A 22,155-nucleotide genomic window follows, 5' to 3' on the forward strand; every position below is an offset into this window, starting at 1 on the left:
AAGCGTGATAAAAACATTTGAACATGTTATAAATTTTCTAGATACAAATTCTTAAACTACTAATTAATGCTATTGATGATAATATCAAGTGCTACAGAAGTCTATAGGAAAGCACCCATTCTTTAAATTTGTAAACCATGATGAAAACAAGCTAAAATTATATTTTGAATAGTTATTTTCATGTCAATAAGCTACTTGGGAGTATTTCAGAGGTAATCTCTACTGCTGTTCAGTAAAGATACTTTAAAAAAGAAAAAAAAAGTATTTTGTCATTCAAGAAGAGACAAAATAATAATAATAATAATAATAATAATAATAATAATAATAATAATAATAATAATAATTAAAAAAACTCTACAAGATCACTTAAGGAGCCGTTGCAAAGCTAGAATCTGGAACCATATTTACTACTAACATTACGAGGTGTCGTTAGTGTTATTGTTCTTCGATTAAGGCTCTTTATTTGGTTTTAATTCCGAAATGGCTGGAAATTTTTGGCAGAGTGCTCACTAGTAAGTATTTTGGATTTTAATTGCTGTTATATAAAGAGAAGTGATTATCATAGGTTACCGTAGATTACGCTTGTCAAAGCCTAGCCTAGGGTAGTTTATCTCTCTTATCTAGTACAAATCACTACAGCAGGAATGTTGCTTTGACCTAAAATGCATTAATCATAGAGTATTTGTTCCTACACGAATACAAACCAATTGCTCATTACTATGAATATATGTTTTTAGGGGGCCTTTGTAGATTAGCGGCCAGGTCCCGCTTGCATAGAAAACGGGTATTTTATTCCAAATTTTTAGCTGTTCGTAAGACGTGGTCGCTGTACTGCAAACACTGTAATCGTTGCTCTGCAAAACCTCTTAACGTTGCAGGAGAGGATAAACGTTGCACGTGAGCTCCTGTGTTATTTGATGTAAGTGAAGAAAATTAAGGACTTAAAGGTGTTATGGGCTCAAAATCGAAAATGGAAAATAAGGGCAAGACTGGAACGAAGCCGAAGGTGAAGATGGTGAGGAACGAGGATGTAGAAACCTCATTAGACGAAGAAATGGAAAGGGAACCGGCTGACTGTGCCATGTGCGACAGAGAGGTAACAAAGAAACAATATGGAATCGCCTGTGACTACTGTGAGTCTTGGTTCCACAATGGTTGTGTAAAGATTAGCAGGGAAGATTACAAAGTGCTGCAGAATAACAAAAGTCTCTCTTGGTTTTGTAGAGAATGTAGGGGATCATATAGGAATATGAAGGTTGAGTATAAAAAGATGAAGGAGATTAATGATAGGCTAATGGATAGGCTGCAGGTACTGGAACATGCAATAATAGAAATAAAGGACTCGATAGGTTCGGCACAGGTAGGACAAGTTAATATGCCTATAGAAGCCATCAGGGAAGAAGTTAGAGAAGAGGTTAAAGAGATAATGGAAAAGGAAAAGAGGAAAAATAATCTGGTAATATATAATGTCGAGGAATGCATAGAAGGAAGCACAGAGGAAAAACAAAGAAAGGATAAGGATAGGTGTGAGCGACTGTTCAAAGATAATATAGGGGTAACTGGAGTTGAAGTAGTGGAAACAGTCAGGTTAGGTAGGTTGGAAATAGGTAATAGACCAACTGATAGCCAAGAGGTTAGAAACCAAAGAAATAAACCTAGGCCATTACTAGTAAAAATGAAAAGTGATAGAGAGAAGTGGACAATTATAGGAAAGGCTAAGAACCTTAGAAATTGTCCAGAAACAAGAGAAAGTAGAATCTTTATAGCGCCAGATCTAACGATGAGAGAGAGAGAGCAAGATAGGTGCTTAAGGGAAGAATTACAAACAAAGAGACAAAATGGTGAAGATGGATGGTTCATAAAGAAAGGAAAATTGCACAGAAGGGAAAATTTTTGTTGGAACGAGGAAGACACACAAGAACTTTAAGGAAAGAAGAAGAATATAAACACAAAATTAAAGAAAACTTTAAGATTTACTTGTTGAACATACAATGCTTAACAAAACAAAAACTGATGGAAGTTGAGAAGGAATTAAATAGTAGAAATAAACTTTTTTGCTTGACAGAAACACACCAAAAGTTAGATAGATTAAATTTAAGTAAGGGTGTTAAAAAAGTAGAAAATATGAGGAATATGGATGATAAAAAAGAAGGAGGTTTGATGATACTTTATAGAAATAGTGACAGTCTAGAATTGGAAAAGATAGAAACTAAAAGTAAAGACCTGTTGCATGTTAAGTGTAATGCTTATAAGCATACATTTAGATTATTGTTGGTTTATTTTTCAGCAGGGAATACTGAAGAAGACAAAAGCAGGGATAAAATAATAAAACAGGAATGTGAAAGAATTATTAGAAATCTAAATGAAGAAGAGGCATTGATGATATTAGGGGATTTCAATGGACATGTAGGATTTTTAGGTTACCAGAATTTAGACAGGAACGGGGAAATGATTCTCGATTGGATGAATGAACATGGGTTAGTCCTATTGAATGGAGATTTAAGATGTAAAGGTATATATACATGGGAAAGATTGCAACAAAAAAGTGTAATAGACTACGTACTAGTAAACGAACAAATGTATAAACACTTTAGGGAAATTATTATAGACGAGGAAAAATTGAATTTTGACATCTCAGATCATAATCTGATCACTATAGAACTGGAATTCATGAGTGACCAGAACAAAAATTTTAATAAAGGAAGATGGGAGGAAGTAAAATACTTTAGGACAGATGAAAATAGTTTAAGAGAATATACAACAAGAGTAGAGGAAATTGTAAGAGATAGACAAATAGACAGAATAGAAGGAATGGATCTGATAATAAAAGAGGCTGCAGAAGAAAAATTGGCAAGAGTATATAAAAGGAAAGTTCTTGATGAAGAAAAGGTACATGAGCAACCCTGGATGAACGATGAAATAAGAAAAGGCATAAAGGAAAGGAAGGATTTAAACAGAAAGAAAAGAAATGAATCCAATATCGAAGTAAAAAAGGTATTAGAAGAGAGATATGGTCAAAAGAAGAGGGAAGTGCAAGAAATGATAAAGAAGGAAATTACTAGATTTGAAAAAAAGGTAACAGAAGAAATAAAAATGGATAAAAATAAAAAACTCTGGGAGAATATTGATAGAATAAGGAACAGACAGAAAGCCCATGGCAAAGTTATACAACTTTATGGAGAACAAGGAAATAAGCTAAATAAGGAAGAAACAAAAGAGGAATTAATCAAGTACTGGAAAACTATATATTGTAAACATGAAAATAAAATAGACTCAGTTTGGAATGAAGAAAAACAGATAGAATATGAAAATGAAATAGCGCATCAGGAAGATACAACAAGAATAGATGAATAAAATATCCTGGACATACTTAGGGAACACTATGACCTTGTAATGGTAACAAAAGGGAAAATAAAACCAATGAAAAATCCAAAAATCACAACAGAAAAAGTAAAGAATTGCCTGGGAAAATTAAAGGCAAAAAAAGCGGCAGGACCAGATGGCCTAAAACCCGAACTATATAAGGCACTAGGAAAAAGCAAAATATGTCTTGAAACCTTACAGAAATGTTTTCAAAATGAGTTGGACGAAAAAGAAAAACCAAATATGTGGAAGAAGTCAAGAACAAAGATGATTGAAAAGAAAAGAAGGCCAATGGCAAAAGACTTAAGACCCATAGCTCTATTAGATATTTCTTATAAAATATTCATGATGATGGTGAAAGAGGAAATAGAAGACCACATAAGAATGAATGAAGAAGACAATGAATGTCAAGCAGGATTTACAGGTGGAGGCAGGATAGAGGACAATATCTTTATATTACAGTATTGTGTGGAAGAGAGCTATAGTAACAAGAAACCTCTAATAGTAACTGCGATAGATTTTAGTAAAGCATTTGACTCTGTAAAAAGGGAGGTAATAATAGAAGTTTTAAAAGAATATAAAATTAACACCAAAATCATAAGTGCAATTGCAAATATTTATCAAGGAGATACTACGGGCATTGACTTAGGAGAAGGTATAGAACAAGAAATGGAGGTTACAAGTGGAATTAAACAAGGTTGCACAGGATCAACTTCACTTTTTAAACTGATTACGTATATTGTCATGAAGAAAATAGAAGAGGAAGGAAACGGTTTCAGAAATCAATTAATAAAGATAGAATCATTATTTTTTTGCAGATGATGCCTTAATAATTGCACAGGATATACATAATGCTAAGCGTAACATTCAGATATTAGTAGAAACTAGTAAAAAATGTGGGTTGGAAATTAATAAAGAAAAGAGTAATACTGTATTATGATTTACAATATGAAAGAAAAGCCAGATAACATAGAGGGAATCAAAGTAGTAGAAAGTTTAACATACTTAGGAATAAAGCTAGACAATAGTAGGAATATATTTAAAACTCAGAAAAGGGTAATGATAGAAAAGGCACAAAAATTAGCTAATCTAACATATTCAGTTATAGAGAAAAGTTGCAATAAAGTGATGATAGGAAAAACGTTCTGGAAAAGTATTGCTTTACCATCTATTTTGTATGGAACAAATGTTATAAATCTAACAGAAACTGAAATAGAGAAACTACAAAGAATAGAGAATGGGGTATATAGGAAGATTTTAAGTGCCACTAAAAGCACAGCTAATACTGCTCTAAGAGGGGAGATAGGTGCATCTTCTATGAAAGCAAGGGTGATGGATGGGAAGCTGCAGTACTTAAATCGTACCCTGAATGGAAAGAAGGAAATACTGAAAATAATTATCCAGGATATTCAAGAAAAAGAAGGAAGATGGTGGAAACAACCTGCAAAGTATTTGGAAGAATTAAGTTTAGTTATAAGACAAATAAGAAGAATGAACAAGGCAGAAATAAAAACGGAAACCAGAAAGTGGGATACTGAAAAGTGGAAAGAAGAAATAGAAAGTAAAGTGAGCTTAGAAATATATAGAACGTGGAAGAAAGAAAAAAAAGAGTTAATTTATGACAATACATTTGCTTCAGTGATATTTTTTAGAGCAAGAACTAATACGTTAAAACTAAATATTGTAAATAGACACAATGGAGGGAATGTAAACTGTAATTTTTGTGAAAATGAGGAGGAAGATTTGATACATTTTTTGTTATTTTGCCAGGAATATAGAAAAGAAAGGAATAAAGTAATTGAGCTACAACAACCATACGACGAAGACCCAAAAAAAATAGTAGGATTATTTTTATTTAGTGAAACAAATATAGAAAAGAAAAAAGAAGTATTGAACATAATGTGGAAGAAAAGACAAAACAGTACAAGAAGATAAGCGTTAGAGGCGCCGTTGTAAAGGCTATGCCTCACCCCAGAACCTGAACCTGAACCTGAACCTCTACACAAGAAAACCACGTAACCTTACCTACAAGCCATATCCCTACCTAACGGGGGTGGGCTAATGCCCCCCTGCGATCCCTCCTTACACTGCCATATTCTTAGCTTACACTGTTTGATTCGTAACCCATTTCACTCCTACCAAGGTAACACAATCATGTTTCTTAAATTAAAAATATTTTACAAGTTAAAATAAAGTTTACTTTTGTCCCAACGAATTACATCCGCCCCCTAGCTTTTGCAATGACCCATTACTCAAAGTCACCGAAGTCACTATCTTTGAGTGGTATTTTCTTCTTTCCAAGGGACTTTTTTTTTGTGGTGGGCTGAATTGACCGGTAATTAGCAAAGGAGTAGGGTATAGGGAAGGACCAGTACTTCAGAGTTATGGATATTGAGCTGGTAAACAGGCTTGACTAATTTCAGGAATGCCTTCGTTTTGCACCCAGTATCCTTCAAATAGCATTTTTTAATACAGTAATGTAGGCTATAAAGCAAAGTAGTTTATAGGATATGTTTCTGTGTCCCGAATTTCTGTAGTACAGATCTTTTAAGTACTTGTTACTGCAATTCGATAGTATTGGTGTGCACACTGAGATCATCCGGACTCACAAAATTAATGCTATGGTTAACAGTGCAGTGTGGAAGAACTTTATCCTTGATATTACTATTAGCCCTCCAGCAGTCCAAAATCATGGTAGTTTTTAGGTGAACGAACTCTCATAAAATCAGGATCAATGTCTTCTTAGAACGATCCTTGATAACCTTGAAGAAAGTCTCATGTGTTTCCCGGTCAATCCCGCTGAACACCCATTTGCCATCGCTCCTGCTACCAACATTGTACTGTATTTCCACTTTCCAAACTTACTCTCGTCTTTCTCGATGATATGTCCTGGTCCACCAATCTTCTTCCTGTCCATCATTAAAATGTCCACATACACACGTCCCAACAAAAATTATACATACCAGTCCATGAGTGTATGTGATGTGAACTCTGTAGATGTGGCCAATAGTGTTCTAGAGTATACTATACGTAAACCATACTAAAATAGCAAATACATCTTCGATCGATAGTTTTAAATATAAAAAAAAAGCCTTCATGTTTAGGAGCAATCTTCCTATGGCAATAACTGTTAGATCACTGCAAAAATCTTAGGTTGGCCATTGTTTGATGTTTTTTTGTCATATTTAAAATGCATTTCACCAATCCAACACTTTAAACTATCACTGGAATAATCCCCCAAGAGTCCCATTTTATCATCATCATCATCTCTTCCCACACCTATTGACGCAAAGATATACTGTATAATTCATCGATCTTGGTAAAATTTGCAATCCTTACAATACTGTATTGTATTGGATTGATCCAATTAATAAATGATTCACAAGTATCTTCGCACTGATATGTTACTATCTTTGTGCCTCGTGGGTGAAGAATGAGCATCTCTGACCCTTGATTGACGCTCTCATTACCCTGTTGGAATTTTTGGAAATATGGAATTTTGATCGGATAAAAAGAAGCCACTGAGCTTCGAAAGTGTTCAAGTTCCCAGATCGACAGAATGGCACTCCTGGTTCGGTATCTGTCCCGTCGTTGCCTATGGCGTAGAACCTCCCCTTTAGAGCCCACTATTTCTATGATAGTGGAGTTCTTACTAAACATCAAGGGGGAAAACTCTTTAGACTGAACGGACTCAGCATCTCTTCGTTGATCCTGATCAACTGTTACTATGTCATGTGAGAGTGCTGAGACGCTATCTTAAATGAACTTCTAGAGCTCGCCCACACATTAAACAACATTTTGTTAGCACGGGCAGGATAAAAACGAGAGTCACAAAGAGCACGATCTCTGCATGGATTCGCCAGGTAATCAAACAAGAGCTGAATCCTGACTTTCCCTGAAGAGATTGGAGACTCAGAGCTCATAATGTCAGGGGCATGAGTATGTCCCTCGCATTTAAGAGAAACTTCTCTGTGACGCAGGTTCTACAAGCTGGTGTCTGGAAGCGTCACCATCTGCAAGATATAATCCACAGGAACCTGGATACCTTCTCCATAGGTCCTGTGGAAGCAGCACAACAAATTGTGTAAGCTATCTCGGCTTTCTTATAGTATAAGTAGCAGTTGGTCAAGGGCAGACGTTACCCTGCTTTAGTCTGGGATGAATGGACAGAATGCCTGGCCTTTTCTTCCTTCATCCTCCTCTGTCTTAGGGTACAGTATCTGGATGACTCTGCAAGGTGGGTTACCTGTGACTGCAGGTAATAAATACCCATTTCCCTTTTGTATCCTGAAATATATTACAGTATATATTTGTTATGTCCCCATCTTCCGTGTGAGGGGGAGGAGGGCAGTGTCTAGGTTAAGTGAGAGGAGTGCTATACACTTCGATAATCTTACCTGGTCAAGTCACAATGCTTAAAGTTTCCAAACACTTTCACCACTATTGCCCAGGCTGTCAACTCTCTTGCATGACATACTAAGTGTTCGCTCAGTAGCAAATGTGCCCCTTTCACACTCGCTTGAGCTCAGAGCTTAACCCAAGGTCAGGTTCTCAGCCAGTTAGGTTTTGGACCCCATCTAAGGGTGAGCCTCCATAGTGAAAGGAAATGGTTTGTATCATTGTATGGTTAGGAAAATAAGATTGCTTCCAAATTTGTAAAGTTTCTATTGTAATATAAGTGAGTAATTTATGGCATAGAATTATTGCTAACATAGATAAGTTTAGGGTTTAGATTAATATTTTAGGTAAAACTGAATATATGATTGTATATATGTGGGTAGATAGTGAATAAAGTAAAGTATATGTAGACATGTGTTTGATTCAGGTTCATAGTAACCCCTAAGACCCAAAAGCACCTGAAGCCCCAAAGACTATTAGCAATTGCAGGACCAAGAGAAAGATATCCAAGAACTCTTGTGTCGCTCTGGTTTCATGAAACCATCAACTGATGAAGGGCTTGAAAGTCCATCATGGGTAAGGTCTCACAAAGTTAGGGATATTGACTCCTCTCTAGCATTTACTTGTTTACTTGTTTTGGGTTTAAATCCAACCCTCCACTGAAGTCGAGTGAACTACTTCTCGGCCGGGTCCATATTAATCATCTAACGAAACATTTTCATTATAACTTATACAATTCTTTGATTGTAGCATCTTCCAAATCATATGATCTTGTGAAAAGTAATGTCTAGTTTCTTCTTAAATTCAATTGCTCCCTTTAGGTCCTTCATTTCAGTTGGCAGTTTATTATAATGTCTAGACGCACAGTAGCTAAAAGCCCTTTCACCAAATTTACTATTTGTTCTTGGTTCAGATAGCCTATGTTTGCCACTCATGTGTCTTGTGTTAACATTTGTTTCTAGTTCTAGTTTATTCAGGCATTCTTATAGATATTTGAGAAGAACCTGTCAGTAGCTCAGGTATTAAAGGCTAGAACCTGGAAATAAAAGACAACGTTTACCTCCAGCTACCTATGGTAGTATACCAAGTCCTTGGATACTTCTATTAGAGTATTCAGGTTTGTATAGTTAGAAAAAATGCAAGTTACGTACTTTTAAAATTTGTGATTTCATGGTCGAGTTGTATTCCTTTTCAGTTGAAGCATAAACAGAGAAACAGCTCCTAGCAGAATATACATGTAGTTAATAAAAGTTAAATTTGATCTACAGTAGTACCTCAGTTTTCGAGTTTAATTTGTTCAGGAAGCGAGCTCAAAACTAAAATGCTTGTTAACTAAAAAAAAATTTCCTTTAAGAAATAAAGTAAACTAACTCAATGCATTCCACACATCCATATTTACACATATACTCTTTTTGGGCTCAAGCCATGGCGTCCTGATGGAAGGATCCTTTTTGGTAGCTTCCTTGGGTAATCACTACTAGGATTTTCCCAGAGAATTAAACCACAGGTTATCACAGAATTCTAACTTCTGGAGCGAGTATCCTAAGGGTTTCCCCATAAGACATCGTGTATCAACAGGGGACACGCATGTATTAACGTGCCACATAGCTATCTACACCCCATATAGAGTTAACGCTTCAATATGGCGGACAGAGAGCGGCTGGGAGCTGAGCCGCAGCCAATCTAGATGTGGCGATATCGGTACTCGCGATGTAAACAGACGGACGCCATTGCTTTTGATGACGTCACGTCCGTCCTCATTCCTTTTGCTAGTAGCTCGCTCGATTGGACGTATTTTTCCCTTTGTGCGACTTTATCTGCTTGCATCCTCGCCATGTCTCAACCTTCAGCTTCACCTTCTTCTGGAAAGTTGAGTACAAAGGTTTAAGTATTGTTTAAATAAGCTCTGACCGTAAAGTAAATCTTACTTTTCGAGATATTTGCTTAATTGTGGCAGAGCTTTGCCAGACCGGTCAGCGCCATTTTATGACGCTGCTGTTGCTTGCATGCCTTATTTAGTTAGCCGCAACAGCCTTACCGGTATATAAATTACTAATCAGCGCTATTAGTTATTTAGTCTTCATAGCTAGGAACTTTTATCGTGTTTTTGACGCATTAGTTAGGGTCTTCGCTGACCCCATACCAGTAGGCTTTGATTAGCCCCTAGGCCAGTGAGCCTATACCAGTGTTAATGCATGATATTTCAGTGATCCTAGTGTTAGTTATGAAGATTTTGGCATTATTTTACAATACCATTGACAGTGATGCAAGTGTTTTTTGCCTTCAGGGACCATATAGGGGGTAGGTTATCTTGAGTGCCTTGCTAACCTAACCTTATGATAGGACCCCTATATGCTCTCTTCATCCCTAGCCCTAGGGCTTCCCTCTGGTAATCTTGTACCCTATTACATGTGATAGGACAAGACTCCTCAGAGTACTGTATCGCCTCCCCACCTAAGGGAATGACCCCTCCCTTAGTGTTGCGGGCCTTAAAGGTAGGATCACCTCCTTTAAGCTGAATCGGTCCTTGACCTTTTCCTTGCGATACGTCTTCTCCCTTCCTTGATTAGGGTCTAACAACCCTAATCCAGGTTAGGTTGGGAGGGCTGGTTTATGTACCTTGCTGAAATATACGCGTGCACCGTTTTTCAGTTGGTCCACCTACTATAGGTTAGGGTGAGCATCTCCCTTCCTAGGTGGCCGCTCTGGTGCATAACCCATCCTTTCTTATAAGAAGACCCTTTCCCCCCCCCAACCTATCTCTTGCCTAGCCTAACCTACCAGTAGGTTAGGCTTCATATGTCCCCTGTCCTACACTCCACCCTAGGCTGGAGTGCTGGACCCCGTGGTGCTCCCAGTGTTGTCCGCTCTGATACATAGACCCTCCATAGTGCTATGGAGTCAGTTATCATTTGGTCGACATGAAGAGTCTCCACCCCTTCTTTGGGTACACCCTGTCCTCTCTTGGACTGCCTTAGCCCCCGGCCTTTGCGGCCCCTGCTTAGGATGATAGATTCACCTCTATCATGGTGGTACCTTTTCCAGAGGTGTCTTGACTGGGCTAATACAGCCTTGCCATCCCACCTCCATCTTTGGTGCTTGTCCCTTGCCGCCTCTACCCCGGCATTACCGCCGCTACGGGTGACTTCCTTATCCTTGCCGCCTTCCCCCGAGTGCCGGGGGATCGCCGCCGGCCGCTGGCTTACCGCCGTGGCCTCTCCATTCCCTCATAGCCTCGGCACACTGCCGACCCCTCCCGGAGTGCCGGCACTAGCAGCCGGCCCCCGGCCCCGGCTATGCTCCTTTATCCTTACCCCTGTCACCCTCCGACTGCCTCCGGCTGCCGGAACCGCCGCTCCTTGCCGGCGGCCGCCGCTACCGGCTGCCGCCACCCTGGCTTCTTTTGACCATAGAATGATCATTCTTGAATGCCAGAAACTCTGCTCGAGCGGCTTCCGGCGTGCCGGGGGTATGCCGGACCCGTCCGGAGGCGGCAAGATGCCTTGCACCCCTTCTCTCAGCTATCTTTACTAGCGATAGCTCCTAAAAACCGCACCTAGACGGCTTGTTAATGCAGACAAACTGGTACGGAATCGTACACTTTGTTCAGTTTTCACTCTGTCTTCTTGCGTGTTTCATCTTTCCAGCACGCTACGTGTAATTGGCACGTCTGGTTGCCGGAACCTTACTAGGATCTCATGATCCCCAGACTTTCTTGATAAGATTTCAAGCCTAGTCTATAATATGGTTATTCTAGATGGAATTCCCATTATCAAGACACCTTCCATGGAGGCCTACGGCCACCTGGGACTGTCCGATGCTACGGCAACCAGCCGGGCGGGTTACACGAGGCATGCGTCTGTCTCCTTTCACCCACCCTTCTGTGCATCACAATTAATTTATGTTAATATTAACTTGTTAATAATTAACTTTATATACGAGCCATATTATGACTCTACAATACTCATCGTCTCTTTCTTTTACAGGAGGAGTACGTCACGTGTGACCACGACTTCTGCGCGGTCCGTCGGCCACACTTCTATGGACACACGGCGTGTAGGACACACGCCCCTTGTGCTCACAAGAGAGGGGATCTCAAGTACTGGGGCCCCACCACCTGTTCGGTCTGCCAAGAATGCTTACAGAAAGCATTCTATGATTCTCCCTCAGCGGAGATTCGGGACACTGCTCGGGACAACCTACGCAAGTGGGTACGTGGCTTTCAAAAGAACGCCACTGGACCATACCTAGCCACAGAAGAAATGAGGTCTTTGCTGTTCCCAAAGGCCTCACCAGACTCAGTGGTCCCAGTCGAACAGATCCCCGTAGTCCAGATTACAGTGGAACCTGATGTTGTCATGGCTCAGTCCATGAATGATTGTCACCTGGATTCAGAACATGATGAACGCATGTCAGAGATCTCGGAGGACGCCGAGAAAACCCTTATGGCCCAGGGTGAAGGGGAGGATGATGAAGAAGAGGACCGGGTAGTGTATACCGAGTCCGATAAGGAGGATGCCCCTCCCTCCATCCCCCCTTCTACTCCTACACCGACGGAAGTGTCTCTCCCGTCTACGTCCTCCACCACGACTCCTCTACCTACGGCACAGGATATGATTCGGCTCATTGAATCCGTGATGGAGCAGAAGCTCCAAGAAACTCACCAGATCATTCGGTCGATGGGAGGTTCCAAGGAATCTCGCAAAATCTCCATCAAGGACCTCCCCGCATGCTCGAGCGACAATCCGTGGCGATTCGCCGAGCATATGGTCATCGCTGACGACAAGATCTTCGTCAGCGATAAGATCGGTTCCATACCCCTGGAAGAAGTGGAGTTCTTCCCCCGCTTTGAGGCGTATCCGGACTGTTACGTCCGTCTACGTTCAGAACCATCCTCAAAGGAAGAGACCGAACCGAAGGAGAAAATAGTGTTCGATCTCTCGAAGGCCCAGGCTATGCTTGCCAAAGCGCTTAAGAGCAGAGGCTTTACCTGCTCTGGACTTCCGGCTCTGAGCAAGAAGTACCCCACCTACGTTGCGCCCGATGAAGTGGTGATACCCTTCACGGAAAAGGCCTTCGCTGCCTGCCTTAAGGCTGTAGAAGAAGGGAAATCCTGCCCTGCATTGGAGGAATGCAGACCTTTCTCCGCAGTCACCCCGCCCGATACTAAACACTGGAAGGATGTGCAACACACCTTCGTGGTGGGCAAACTAGATCCTGACGTTGCTGGACGTCAGTTTAATGAGGACCTCCCCAAGCTAAACGATCACCTCCTTCGTAGGGAACAGGAAACGAAGGAGAGGCTGGCAGCATCTCTCACTCTCCAGGTCCAGATGGACGTAATGGCTGGTGACACCAGAGTCCCTGACCATTACATGGTCCTTGCCAAATCTCATATGGCAACCTTAGTCAAGGATCTGTACCACTTCATGCGAGCTCGTAGAGCCTGCAGAGAATTCGTGTTCTCCAGTGCCACTGTCAGACACGAACCCCGGAAACTGATTTCCTCCAACATCTGGGGCAAGTACCTCTTCCCGTCTGATCTAGTGAAAGAGATCACAGACAAGGCCGCATCTGAGAACAGGAACCCTCTCAACAAATGGGGCATGTCTAGGAAGAGAAAGCCCTCTCAGGATGACGGTCCTCAGCCTAAGAGGAAGCAGTCGAAGCATAGACCCCAGCAACGTCAGCACAGACGTCAGTTTCCGGCACCCGCTACTCCCCAAGTGGCCGCTCAGCCGCCACAGACCTTTCAGTTGGTCCCACAGCCGGTTTTGTCCTCATCACCGGCCTTCAACCCCGCCTTCGAGCAGCACTCCACTACCTTTCGTCCCAAGGGTAGAAGCTCAGGCAGGGGTTCCGGCAGAGATTCCTCTCGCCGGCCCTCCAGAGGCAGAGGAGGACAGGGAGCTAGCGGCCGAGGCAGCAAGTCCTCGGGACCCCAGAAGCAATGAAGTGCTTCCGGTGGGAGGAAGACTCCGCCACTTCCAGGATCGCTGGACCTTCGACTCCTGGGCACACAGCATCATCAAGAAAGGTCTGGGCTGGAGCTGGGCGCAACCACCCCCAACCTTCCAGCAATTCTTCCAACGTTCAACCCCCCTCCTGGAAGAATATGTGCTAGACCTCTTGAACAAGAAGGTGATAAGAAGGGTGAAGTCCACAAGGTTCCAAGGGAGACTGTTTTGTGTCCCCAAGAAAGACTCAGACAGACTCAGAGTCATTCTGGACTTATCCCCCCTCAACGTATTCATATCGAACAACAAGTTCAAGATGCTGACTCTTCAACAGATCAGAACCCTCCTGCCTCGAGGGTCTTTCACGGTCTCGATAGACCTGGCGGACGCATACTGGCACATACCAATGAACCATCACGCTTCCTCCTACCTAGGATTCCGACTCCAACGGAAAAGCTATGCCTTCCGGGCCATGCCCTTCGGACTCAACGTGGCCCCTCGGATATTCACAAAGCTAGCGGACGCAGTAGTACAACAGCTCCGCATCCGAAACGTCCAGGTGATGGCCTACCTCGACGACTGGCTAGTGTGGGCGCCCTCGCCCGAGGATTGTATAGAATCCTGCAGAAAAGTTACCCAGTTTCTCGAACACCTGGGATTCCAGATAAACGCGAAAAAGTCTCGCCTATCTCCAGCTCAGAAGTTCCAATGGTTAGGCATCCACTGGAATCTTCAGTCACACCGCCTTTCCATTCCAGCAAAGAAAAGGAAGGAAATAGCAGGGTCTGTCAAGCGACTGTTAAAATCCAAACGGATCTCAAGACGCCAGCAGGAACAAGTTCTAGGCTCTCTACAGTTCGCCTCGATCACAAACCCAGTGCTTCGTGCACAGCTAAAGGATGCAGCGGGAGTCTGGAGACGTTCCGCATCCATCGCTCGAAGAGACCTCAAGAGACGGCTCCCAAGCAGACTTCGACTTCTTCTAAAGCCGTGGTCAGAAGCGAGGGCCCTAAAAAGGTCCCTTCCTCTCCAACACCCACCTCCATCTCTCAACATCCATACGGACGTTTCGTTGGAGGGTTGGGGAGGTCACTCCCACCAAAAACAGGCTCAAGGCACTTGGTCTCCTCTATTCAAGACGTTTCACATCAACATCTTGGAGGCCATGGCGGTTCTTCTGACACTGAAGAAACTCTCCCCGCCCCCGTCGATACACATTCGCCTGACCCTGGACAGCTCTGTGGTAGTGCGTTGTCTCAATCGCCAGGGCTCAAGATTGCCCAAGATAAATCAGGTGCTCCTGACAATCTTCCGTCTGGCAGAAAGGAAGAAATGGCACCTGTCTGCAGTTCACCTACAAGGATTCCGCAATGTGACAGCGGACGCTCTATCTCGGACAAACCCGATAGAGTCGGAATGGTCTCTAGACGCAAGATCATTCTCCTTCATCTCTCACCGAGTCCCAGAACTCCAGATCGACCTCTTCGCAACGAGCGACAACCATCAACTTCCTCGATATGTAGCCCCGTACGAGGACCCCAAAGCGGAAGCGGTGGACGCCATGACCTTGGATTGGAACAGATGGGCCAAGATTTACCTGTTCCCTCCCACCAATCTTCTGCTGAAAGTCCTCTCCAAATTGAGAACCTTCAAAGGGACAGCAGCTCTAGTGGCTCCCAAGTGGCCCCGCAGCAACTGGTACCCCTTGATCCTGGAGATGCAGCCAACGCTGATCCCCCTCCCAGACCCAGTTCTCTCCCAGCAAATACAGAAGTCGACTGTCTTCGCTTCATCATCGAAAATCAAGGACCTTCATCTCATGATTTTCTCACCCTAGCCGCTAAGAAAAGGTTTGGGATTTCGAAGGAGAGTCTAGACTTCCTCGAGGAATACAAGACCGAATCCACGAGAAGGCAATACGAATCGTCTTGGAGGAAATGGGTCTCCTTCGTCAAGGCAAAGAACCCCTCGAAAATCACCATAGATTTTTGCATGTCCTTCTTCATTCACCTTCATGGACAAGGCTTGGCAGCCAACACGATTTCTACTTGCAAATCGGCCTTGACTAGACCTTTGTCATACGCCTTCCAAATAGATCTGTCTAGCGACATCTTCAACAAACTACCGAAGGCCTGTGCCCGTTTACGACCGGCACCCCCTCCGTGACCAATCACTTGGTCTCTAGACAAAGTTCTCCACTTCGCCTCCAACTTGGACAATGATTCATGCCCTCTTAAGGACCTGACTCAGAAAGTTATATTTCTCTTTGCTCTAGCTTCGGGAGCCCGAGTCAGCGAAATAGTGGCACTATCTAGAGAAGAGGGACATATCGTTTTCAACGATTCAGGAGACCTCTCCCTCTTCCCTGATCCGACGTTTCTCGCAAAGAACGAATTACCTACCAAACGATGGGGCCCGTGGAGGATATGCCCCTTGAAGGAAGATGCCTCTCTATGTCCAGTAGAGAGCCTTAAGGTCTATCTTCATAGAACTTCAAACTTTGGTGGAGGCCAACTCTTCAAAGGAGAAACATCGGGCAGCGACCTGTCACTGAAACAATTGAGAGCTAAAATCACCTACTTCATTCGCAGAGCGGATCCAGACAGTACACCCGCTGGTCATGATCCTAGGAAAATCGCTTCGTCTCTGAATTTCTTTCAGAGTATGGATTTCGAAAGCCTCAAGAACTATACAGGCTGGAAATCCTCGCGTGTTTTCTTTAAACATTATGCGAAACAAGTGCACGAAGTGAAACATTTTGTGGTAGCCGCAGGTAGTGTTATGAAACCTGCTCTGAACTCTGCTTAGAACAGTGAGTTATTAGGGACTCTAACTCGTCGGGTGCCTATGTTGACCCTCAAGTGATACGTAGTGAAGCAGAAACCACCTTGTGCTTTCTTTAACCGTTCTTACCTCAGGTGAAATGTCATAGTAGATTACCACATGAGTGCTACATGCCACGTGCATGACGTGTGTTACATAAAGACTAACGTTCCGTAGAACGAGTGCCTACTAATACTTGATTCTTCCCTTTCAGACTCAAGAGCACGCCTTTATGACTATGTACATTTTTATCAATGTAAATGTTTTTTACTATTTATTGCATGACATGTATTGATTTACCTGCAATTATCTAATAAAATGTCTATTTTATTACTTGTGCGTCTCCCTTGCTCCTTTCTTACTATGAAATATACTAATTGTCATAGTTTTATTACCCTTTATTCTTGGTTAAGGAAAATGCCAGGATTTACTCCGGGCATTTATTTATATAGAGCAAGTAAGTTTCCTTAGCGAATACTTACTCAATTATGAAGATGAGTCAACTCCATGCACGAAGTGTACAACCACCACTTCTTCAAGTTTGTTTCGACGCGAATACCAAATCGCTCTGACTTATCTTCTGGATCTCATTGTTCCTTCAGCCTATATGAATAGCCTTCCCATGACCACTTTGATCTCAGCATAGCCCGTGGGGACTTCCATGCCAGGGGTGCAGGAAGGCAACTGCCTCACGGTAGCTCTAGTATAGACCACTATGCTTTCGGCTCAATGTTTTAGCACTCACTTATAAAGGGGAAAAAGTCTACCACGATACACTAATTCTCTGGTACTCTTCCATCAGGACGCCATGGCTTGAGCCCAAAAAACGGATTTTGAGCGAAGCGAAAAATCTATTTTTGGGTGAGATAGCCATGGCGTCCTGATGGACCCGCCCTGTCTGTTATCAGGTCCCGCCCTGCGCCGCTGTATCATGGTGATGAGCGAGCTCCAGACTTTCGGATGAGGACGGACGTGACGTCATCAAAAGCAATGGCGTCCGTCTGTTTACATCGCGAGTACCGATATCGCCACATCTAGATTGGCTGCGGCTCAGCTCCCAGCCGCTCTCTGTCCGCCATATTGAAGCGTTAACTCTATATGGGGTGTAGATAGCTATGTGGCACGTTAATACATGCGTGTCCCCTGTTGATACACGATGTCTTAAGGGGAAACCCTTAGGATACTCGCTCCAGAAGTTAGAATTCTGTGATAACCTGTGGTTTAATTCTCTGGGAAAATCCTAGTAGTGATTACCCAAGGAAGCTACCAAAAAGGATCCTTCCATCAGGACGCCATGGCTATCTCACCCAAAAATAGATTTTTCGCTTCGCTCAAAATCCGTTTTTTTTTTTCAAATTTCCTTTAAGAAATAAAGTGAACTAACTCAATGCATTCCACACATCCATATTTACACATATACTCTTTTTTTTTTTTTTTCAAATTTCCTTTAAGAAATAAAGTAAACTAACTCGATGCATTCCACACATCCATATTTACACATATACTCTTTTTTTTTTTTTTTTTTAAGGTTTGTAATGCTAATTATTAACAGTTTATAACCCCTAAGATCAGAAATAAATACTTTACAAATTAATAATTGAATAGAAAAAGTATGAGTAATATTGTAAAACAATTTAACTGGCATGGAAATTTGATGAAAAAGTTACTACATTATATGGCAACACTCCCTCCTGCTCTCATGAAGCCATAATGGGTGTACTCATTATTTCTCATGCTGTCACGAAGGAGTACTTACTGTATGTGTTGTGTTGTAGTAGTTATGGATGGTTGGATTTGAGGTGCCCATCGTATGGGCTGCTACTGTATTTTTTTTTCACTCAAATCATAAATACCCAACATTCATTTTCCTTTTTCCATCTTCAATAGTATTCGGGCATATCCTCTTCTACAAAATACGTAACAGCTTTTGTCTCCTTCCTCTATAAGCAAATAATGAGGATAAATAGAAGTTACCAAGGACCCATGCCAGAATTTTTTTTTTTTGGACACTACAACTAGTTTAAAAACTGATCTCACATAAAAGTTAATACATGTACTGTAAACAATATATTATTCATAGATACATATCCCAACTCATATCAAACATTTAAAGCATAATAATTTGTGACTTGCATCTAGAATTTCATTGCACCCGAGAAATTTGGCACATCGCGTGATAGCCTCATTCGTACAGTACTTGTCCACAAGAAAAGTGCATACGGAAGTAAATTTTTGGTTCATAGACCAATGCAATGCTTGTAAACCGATTTGAATTTTTATGCTCATACATGTATCAATTTGCTCGTACGGTTTTCAGTCACTTGAAAACCGAGGTACTACTGTATTACTTTTCCAAAGATGATAGGCCACCTGTTTCTCCAAATGAGCAAGTGTTCAGTCGTCATTGAACAAGGGTTTGTCCCTTATTCTATTGGCTTGTGTGTATCCATATGCTTTTGGTTATTTTTATCTTTTGCCTAATAGATTTTTGTCCTTACAGCCAACAGTGGGTCCTTGATAGTCAAGATTTGATCCAGGAGCGGCAGGCTGACTTGGAGGTGCTTACTGAAGTAGAATATCACAAGATAATGATATTTTTTGCTAATTGTAAGTACAGTACTGTACACCATGCAGATTGAGTGTAATGCAGTGAAGTGATATTGGTTATTTGCCCTAATATATAAGCAGAAAATATTGGTATACAAAACTTTACCATTTTATTGATAGCCATTAATATTATAGTACTGTACAGTACTGTACTTTATTGAAAGTACTGTATTGGAATTTATCATTTTGTGTTTTTCATTATTCTTTCTTTCCAAATTTGGCCTACACAGAATACAAACCTTACGCTCTTTACATAGGAAAAGAAATCAGCGCTAGCCGGCTATGGCTGTAAAACTTTTAACGTGGTGTAAAATCTGTTACAGTTGTTACTAGTGGTAGCTTGGAGAAGTATCGCCCCCCTGCTCACTCTTATCTTCACTTTGATTTTAACCATGGTCGAAGACAAACGTCTCCTTCCACATTCATAACGGTTGGCAATAATTTAAGCCTTTCATGTTTAGACCATGATAGAGAAGTGCTCTCTCCAGCAGGTTGTCGAAGGTTCCCCAGGCTTCTTCAGTGGACCCATTCTTGTAACAAATGTGTATGGAGGCTGGAGACCAGTCATAAACCTCTTGGCCTCGAACAATTTTGTCCTTTAGACTCTGTTTAAGGTGGAGACTGCAGCAGTGGTCAGACAGGCTGTCAGACTGCAAGATTTCATAATCACGTTGGACGGGAAAGATGCGTACTTCCAAATCCTAATCCATCAGTCATAAAGGAAGTACCTAAGATTTATGCTACATGGAAAGATATACCAGTTTCGAGTGCTGTGAATCGTTCTGTCAACAGCACCTCCGGTGTTTATTCGAGTGTTCACTTTAGTTTTGATCTTGGCACACGTCAAAAGCATTTTCTCCTTCGTTACCTAGATGATTGGCTAGTCCTGACAGACTTGGTGGAGACCATTCTCCGACATTAAGCCATGCTTCTCGAGTTTTGCCGTGATCTGGAGATCTTAGAGGGGAGCCCGAACAGAACCTGGTACATTTAGCACTCCCTATTCACGGGTTCGCTCATTGCGGATTAGGTTGTTTGTGATACAAAAGGCCTTATAACGTATTGAATAAAAAATCACATACTCTGTGTTTCGCAATAATTACTCTAGCTGGCTGTCGATGCGAGAGTGAGGCCTAGTCAACAAAAGATGGGGTGTCGTGCTGTGTGGAGAGGGAAATGGTGCGAAGCAGGCTTGGTGCAGAAGAGCACTGTTGGTTTGAAATCGTCGGACCATGAGAGTAGATATCGTGAAATTGCAAATGGAGGAATTTTTATTTAATAGGTTATATAGTTTTTTGTATATCACAAATGACCTAAATCGCAAAGATAGGATAAAAGGATAAGGATCACACGTGGAAACACAAGGGAATGCACAAGGATATCAAGCGAAACCGCGAGAACACAAGGGAGAGCACAGCGATACCACGTGGGAGACACGCGGGACACAAAGAGTCGGGGACACAAAGAGTCGCACTGAGAGAGGAGTCGAGATGATATCACGACGCGACCAGAGAACTTACTGAGGGTCGAGACCCAAGCTAGCACGCGGCCTGACCCGGTATTGGCCTCAGGGCACGTATCCTTCCGCCTGGGGTAGTCCTCACAGAAAACGGAAGTAGGGTAAACTACACAAAACTCTGGTCGGATGAGAGGAGATTCCAGGTATCTCCTAAGAAAGTAGTTCTCGGTAAGTATGTTAGGAAAAATAGAAATTACTTAGAATTTGTGAATTTAATGGGGTTGAGTCGTGCCCCTTAATGACGGGTAGGTGGGCTTACCAGCCATCGACCGGTAGTTACAACTACCTTGTTAAATTTCAACGGTCATTCCAGCTTCATCCCTCTATTAAAGGACTCACTTTTATATAGTTAGGAACAATACAAATTTACTTTTAAAAAATTTTGTATATTGTAGATATATCCTTGACATTTTGGGTACAAAAGTGTACTTGTAGATTTAAGTGTTTATTATACAGTAATGTATATTTTCTTTACAGTTATTCAACAACTGGGTGAAACTCTAAAGCTAAGACAGCAAGTTATTGCAACAGCAACTACGTTTTTAAAGAGATTTTATGCCAGGAACTCTTTAAAATGTATTGATCCTCTTCTGTTAGCCCCTACAAGTGTTTTCTTGAGCTCGAAGGTAGAAGAGTTTGGTGTAATTTCTAACAGTAGATTAATCTCCACGTGTCAAACTGTAGGTAAGTTATCTTTGGATTTTTTATTACAGTTTATAATTGGAGCTTTGTTCTGGTACAAATACAAACTTTTGTCCTTTACATAGGATCCTTAAATGCAACATACGCTTCCTTACCTTTTGCTAAATATTTCTCGCATATCTGCCTAGTTGTAAAAATCGGACCCATACATCCCCTACCTCTTCTAAAACCACCCTGTACTTCTAAGATTGCATCCTCTGTTTTACCCTTAATCCTGTTAATTAGCAATCTACCCTACTCTTTTCCAACCACACTTTAGTAAGGTAATACCCCTTGAATAACAACACTCATGCACATCTCCCTTATCTTTGTATAACGGAACAATACACGCTTACACCCAGTTCACTGGGTCCATTCAAGTACACTCACAGCCCCATCCTTTAACATCTCAGCCCTCACACCATCCATACCAGGTGCTTTTTTCCTCTTGTTTCATCTAGTGCTCTCTTCTCTCTCTCTCTCTCTCTCTCTCTCTCTCTCTCTCTCTCTCTCTCTCTCTCTCTCTCTCATCACTGGCACCTCAGCACCTGCAACAGGAATTATATCTGCCTCCTGATTATCCTCAACATTCAGCAACCTTTCAAAATATTCAGACCACCTTTTCCTTGCCTCCTCTCCTTTCAACAACCTTCCATTTTCATCTTTCTCTGTCTCTTCATTTCTCGATCCATCCCTCTTCAATCTCTTCACTTCTTTCCAAAACTTCTTATTCACTTCATATGAATGACCCAATCCCTAACCCCACCTCCAGTCCGCCGCCCTCTTTTCCTTAGCTACCTTACATTT

The 22,155-nt window shown here is 41.8% G+C and overlaps 1 protein-coding gene across 1 annotated transcript in view; it reads left to right on the forward strand.

The window, feature by feature from the left end:
• The first annotated feature begins 366 nt into the window (after positions 1-366).
• Positions 367-22,155, forward strand: part of LOC137649571 (cyclin-C-like) — a 45,852-nt gene continuing 24,063 nt past the window's right edge. The window contains exons 1-3 of the mRNA XM_068382547.1: positions 367-512; positions 19,042-19,148; positions 21,145-21,351. Of these exons, the coding sequence (XP_068238648.1) occupies positions 481-512; positions 19,042-19,148; positions 21,145-21,351 (346 nt within the window). The 5' untranslated portion in view covers positions 367-480. The remainder of the gene's footprint in view (positions 513-19,041; positions 19,149-21,144; positions 21,352-22,155) is intronic.

The sequence above is a fragment of the Palaemon carinicauda genome, chromosome 11 (assembly GCF_036898095.1).
Source record: "Palaemon carinicauda isolate YSFRI2023 chromosome 11, ASM3689809v2, whole genome shotgun sequence".
Lineage (NCBI taxonomy): Eukaryota > Metazoa > Arthropoda > Malacostraca > Decapoda > Palaemonidae > Palaemon > Palaemon carinicauda.